At 32.5% G+C, this 6,000-nt stretch overlaps 1 protein-coding gene across 1 annotated transcript; it reads right to left on the bottom strand.

Moving 5' to 3' along the window:
* Positions 1-3,251: 3,251 nt before the first annotated feature.
* Positions 3,252-5,938, bottom strand: K444DRAFT_619034 (HET-domain-containing protein). The gene has a single exon (XM_024881442.1). The coding sequence runs from the start codon at positions 5,767-5,769 to the stop codon at positions 3,691-3,693; it is 2,079 nt and encodes a 692-aa protein (XP_024730399.1). The 5' UTR covers positions 5,770-5,938; the 3' UTR covers positions 3,252-3,690.
* Positions 5,939-6,000: the final 62 nt, after the last annotated feature.

Genomic DNA, 6,000 nt, shown 5'->3' with positions numbered 1-6,000 from the left:
AGAACTTGACGGTTCTAAAGCTTAAGAGCCCCAGATATTCAGATAGTTGTAAGGAGAGTAATTTTTCGTAAGGAAGGTGGTTTTATAAGACAGTTAGATAGTTAAGTGGCTAACCGTTTAGTAGTTAGCAAGAATTAGTATCTTTCCTTCCTATAGAACCGAATTATAGGCAAAGGCAACTATTATTTCCCCCCTTTAATATAGCTTAGTCGGGCCTTAGTAAGATTAAGTATCTTTCCCTCCCTATAGAACCGAATTACAGGCAAAGGTAGTTAATAGTTATCTCCTCTTTAATATAGAATAATGGCTTTGCCCCTAAGGAACCGAATCTTAAGCAAGTGCAGCTTAATCCTTCTTACTATCTGATTTATATATATAAAACAGGTCTTATTCTGATCTGAATACAAACTGATTAGTATCGGTTTACCAGTAATATATAGTACTATTATATAGGTATAGAAGTGCTATTTGCGTATAGTTAGTAAAGTTATTATTTAGAAGTAAGGATTGCAGTATTATAGTATTAATATGCAATTCCTAAATCTGCTAAGCCTAATAGGGACTAGCTACCGGTCGAGTCACTAATGGAACGCGAGGTTATATAACTATATCCCTTATCCCATATCCCATTACCTATATCCCGTATCCCGTATCCCGTAACTATATATATAACTTCCAAAGGAATAGCTATATTAATAATTAGCTATTATAATAAATATAATTTTACTTATTTCTTTAATTTTTCTAAATTTTATTCTTTATTTTTATTTAATATTCTTTCTATTTTCTAAAAGCTTCTCTAGATTATTTATATAATTTTTTATTTCCGATTTCTTTTTAATTCTTATTTCTGGCTTTTATTTACTATTTTACTTAAAATTAAAGATATTTTCTTTTTTAAATATTTTCCCCGGATTTAGAAATAAGCTTTTCTATTAAAACTAAAACTATTTTTATTTTGGTTTTTATTATAACTAAAAGTAATATATAAATTAATAATATAACTTTATTTTCGAATATTAAAGTTTATTTATAACTAAAATCTAATTTATATTATCTTAATATAATATTTCTTATTTTATTTCCTTTATTTCTTTTCTTTTTATAATTAGTTTCTATTTTTATTATTTTTATATATTATACTAGTAATTATATTTTATAACTAACTTATATTTAAATTACTAAATATATTAGAAATTAATTTAAGATATAAAGATTAATATTTATATATTCTTAATATTTTAGCCTTAAACTTAAGGTATTATAATAGCTCTTTTTTTTCTAAACTTACTAAGCTAATAATCTGCTTTATAAAAACTTCTTAGAACTTTATAAAAGTATTACCTTAATTATAAAATTTTAATTTTTCTTATATTACTTACTATAAAATATATAAGAGAAAAACTATAATAAGATAAAAACTTATATAAAGTATACTAAAGTATAAAATATAACTTAATAGTAAAATAATAAAATTAAAGGCATAAATAATAAAGTATAAATAATAAAGTATAAATAGTATATAGTATATAAAAGCTTAATTAATTAAATATAAGAAAGGAATTATTATCTGGAACTATAGAAAAGCCAGCTTTCTTATATAATTCCCGCAAGTTATATATAAAAGGCTCTAACCTTTATTATATAACTAAAACATTAAAACTATTAAAAATAAAGTAATTTTAATAAAGTATAGCTTGCTCTACTATACTAGTTATATAATTATATATTACAGGTATAACTCGACTAGTAAACTAGTTCCTATTAGGCTTAGTAGATTTGGGATTATATATTAATACTATAATCTATAATTCTTACTTCTAAATAATAACTACTTTACTAACTTATATAAATAGTATTCTATAATTATATAATAGTACTATAAATTTCTGGTGAACTAATAATTAAAGATATTTTAATACTTGAAAAATAATATAAATTATAATATTTATTTAATAAAAACTTTATTATTTAATCTTTTATTAAATAATATTATATAATTATATTTATTATTTAATTGAAATATATTAGCTTATTAAAGGCTAGTAAATAGATTTAATAAATTAGAGCCTTATTTAAGAAATTGAAATATATTTAATATTTAAATATTATTTTATTAATTTTTATATTTAATAATAAATAAAATTATATAATATTAATTAAAAACCTTATAACTTATAACTAAATTAAATATATTAATATTTGTTATTATTATATTAAAAAGCTAATAACTTTTAATAAAGTTATTATTAAATATATTTTTAAAAAAAAGAAAAAATAACGAATATATTTATTAAATACTTATTTTTACTAATTTTTAAATATTATATAAAAGAGTTATTATATTATAATTATAGAATTACAAGCTATATTTTTAAATATTAAAGCTATAAAAGCTTTAATAAATAAAATAATATTTTTAAAGTTTATTTCTTTAAAGCTATTTATAATAATATATAAGAAAACTATTAATATTAGAAGCCTAAAACCTTTAATAAGCTAAGTAAATTTTAAAGCTAAATATTTTAAAGCTAAATACTTTAAGGCTAAATACTTTAAGGCTAAATTCTAGGGGCTATATATTAATAAAGCTTAAGTTATAAGCTTAATATTAAATATATTATATTTTATAAAATTAAATTAGCTTTTAATCTAGTTATCTAATATAATTATTTAACTAGTATTACTTATATTCTATTACCTCTAATTACTTTCAAGTCACATGACTACTCACGTGACGCGGCTACTTCGCCAAGGAAATATACTTGAAATATACTAGAGATATTTAGAATATTAAGCTTCTTATAAACTAGTATATTATAAAATATATACTTATATTCTTGCAATTTCCTATATTCTAGTTTCTCCTTCTTTAACTTTTAATTATCTTTATAAAAGACCTTTTATCTTATTCTTTAAGCCCTAAATATTATATTTATAATATTTAATATATATAATTTAGAGAATATAATTTAAAAAAATTTAAGGCTATATATATAAGCTATTAATTATTATAATATAATAATTAATTTAGTATTATTTATTTAATTTATATTATATATATATAACCTTAGCTTTATTAAACTAATTTAATAAAGTAATTAAAGGAAGTTAATTATATAAGTAAAACTTCGAATAAGAACTATAAAGAAATAAGAATTTATAGCCTTTAAAGAAGGCTTAATTGCAACTTTAATAACGTTAAAGGATTTAAAGATAAATTACTAGTAAATATATCTTATTAGTTAAATAACATTATATAATAATTATGTGCTTTACTACTTATTACTTCCCCGAGTACTATTATCGGTTCATACTGTGTCATTTCACCTAGAGAAGAAAATTAGGCCGTATCTAATACCTTCTTCTCTAGGTGAAATAACACAGCATGCTGTCGCTAACCCTTTATAGCCGAAGTGGCGGCGTCTGATAAGATTACAACCCTTCTCCCCCAGCCAGTCCTCAATCACAGACATTACAGATACCCAACCGCTGAATGAGATCTATCTACCACACTTGTATCAATTTATTAATACTCAATCCTGACCCATCTATGGTTTAGATCCAAGGATTAAATCCATCCATCTTCCGTCCTTTGTGACTGCTAGAGCGGCGGCGGCTTGAACTTCGGTACAAACAAATCCGACTTCAGATTCTTGTTCTTGAGATTCTAGTTTCCATTTAGCAGTCTCACACAAGAGCAATAAACCTGCTTTTCGGCTTTGCTCGCATCCAATCCATCTGACAAATAGCAGTGTACGAGACCTGGATCCTCTTGTAAACAGGCAATCTCGCGTTCTGATATAGCTTTGTTAAAATGACCTTGAACCTGCGTTGCCGGGGCTGGCCAGAATTGGAATAGATTCCAGCTGTTGACACGAAAAAGTGCATATAGGTCGGCTCTTTTTCTCGCCATTTGGGCTTGAGACGGATCGAACCAATTTGGGGACCCCCTTTGTGGATGCGAATGGGAAAATCGTAGGTTGCTGGATGATAAACAACATCTAAAGGTGGGTCGACATATAGAGATGCGCAGCTGGCCCAGAGGAATATGTGGTGGGAAAGAGGTGGCTTTGACGGATTTGGCTCCTGGATGTAGGTGCTGATAAGTATTTCACAGGGCTGCGGAGTAAAGTGTCGTCGGAGCAGCCTCTCGAAGCGAGAAATCTCTGCCGCATCATCGGAACTCTCGCTGAGGTGCCTGAAAATCCGCTCGAAGTCGCAGTCTTCAATCGTTTGAATACTTCCGTTGTCGTGGATTTTGTAGCAAGTCAACACCGAAATATCAGCCACTTGATCATCAAAGCCTTCATAAATATCATGGAAGCTCCCCTTTCTTAGAGGAAGAGAATCATTCGTATGGATCCAACCTGCCCAAGACCAACTCGGAAAGCCCGCCCTCTCCGTACTTGGCCACGGCAAGTGTGTTGTCCACTGCAACGCAGCCCCGAACTGTTTAGACGGCAAGCCCCAGATATTGTTTCCAATGCCCTCCTGCCCAAGTTCCCTATCCTCCATTTGAGTCAATATACCGGTAAAGGCATTCAAGACATCCTTCTCATAACTCAGATTTCGGCGAACGAATTGTGCTACTAGTTGCGAAAAAGTACTTGGGTAATGGCGATGGGGGCTTTTTACCCTTCTATAGAAGGGCGGCAAAGGAAGGTCCCATTTCCGTGCTTCCCCGAAGCAATCCGAGAATCCGAGGCCGAAGTCTTCACATCGCAGTGAATGCTCACAACGCAAGAAAGCATACGAGCCTGTGAAGAATAGGACTCTTCGAGATAGTGCGTATTCCTGCAAAGTCCAGCCACGCGATGCCCAAGCGGATTTTGCAATTTCCTGAGCAGCGAGTTGAGGGCTCAAAGATGCGACGAAGCTGCCATTTGAAGTTGTTCGAAGCAGGTAAGAAATGTCGGAATTGCGTCGACCGTAAGGGGCCAGACCGGCACTCGAATCTTCCCCTGCAGCCGCGACGATTGCAAGATAAGATAGACTGTATATATCAGCCATCGAGCTGATCTGGCTGTACTTGTTCTCTTTGCAATCCTGGACGATGCATAAACTGTCGACCCAGAGAAAGTGGCACCCAATTCCTCGACAGAGAGCGATGGCGTCAAGTATGGTCCTGGGGAGGTCGAGACCTGTCAGAAAGTCTCGCATTTCTGCTTTGTCTTTGTTCGAGGACTTCAATAAAGGCTGTTCCTTGTCGCCCCATACATAGCTTAACGCGCAGTACTCGACCTGCTTCTTGGGCTGAACGATGCGATATTCATCAACATCGATAAGTCGAAAGTCTTCCGGTAGAGACTTGAGCGAATTATCGGGAGGGATACACTCATGCTTTTCATATTCTTTCAACCAAGGCAGACATTTGTGCTTTTTACATTGTTTCAACCAGTCTTTGAGCTCATTGACGTCAAATGACACCGACGCCTGAAGCTCTTCGTTGGGGAATGAGGCTGGAGGGGGTTTGCAGTGTCGAATACTGTAGTTCAAGTTTGTGCTGGTTTGCCCATCATCCATGTGGATTTGAAGCTCGTGACCAGCGTAGACCCCACGGAGTGTTCCTTGTAGAGGATGGTGGATGTCTCCGCCAGGGAATCTGCAGTGGAGAAGCAGCTGGCAAAATTGACAAGTTTCCGGGGAAAATACGGTCCAGGATATGTCCGGTAGCGTTTCGCTATGTTGACCCTCCACCAGCGGTTGAGTGAAGAAGTCGAAATTGATCCTAGCACACTGAGGACAAATCGTATCGACCGAAGACATCGCCCTTCCGGACTCCTAGGTGAATGCCTAGCTAAGACTGTTTGAAAGTTTCGCCGAGTATCGAGTCGCTCCGAATCAAACAGCGATGGGACAATCTTCAAGGCCAAACGTACGATGGCGAGATTTAGCATTCAGGGTTTGGGGAGGCCCCGCTCTTTTGGGATCTTCGACTGGATTCTGGAGGGATTGGAAGTAACCATGGTGAGAGATTTGAGTCTAGCGGTGTGCAGC

The sequence above is a fragment of the Hyaloscypha bicolor genome (genome assembly GCF_002865645.1).
Source record: "Hyaloscypha bicolor E unplaced genomic scaffold K444scaffold_142, whole genome shotgun sequence".
Lineage (NCBI taxonomy): Eukaryota > Fungi > Ascomycota > Leotiomycetes > Helotiales > Hyaloscyphaceae > Hyaloscypha > Hyaloscypha bicolor.
The sequence above is the reverse complement of the archived record's forward strand: the minus strand, read 5'-3'. Positions and strand labels throughout refer to the sequence as shown.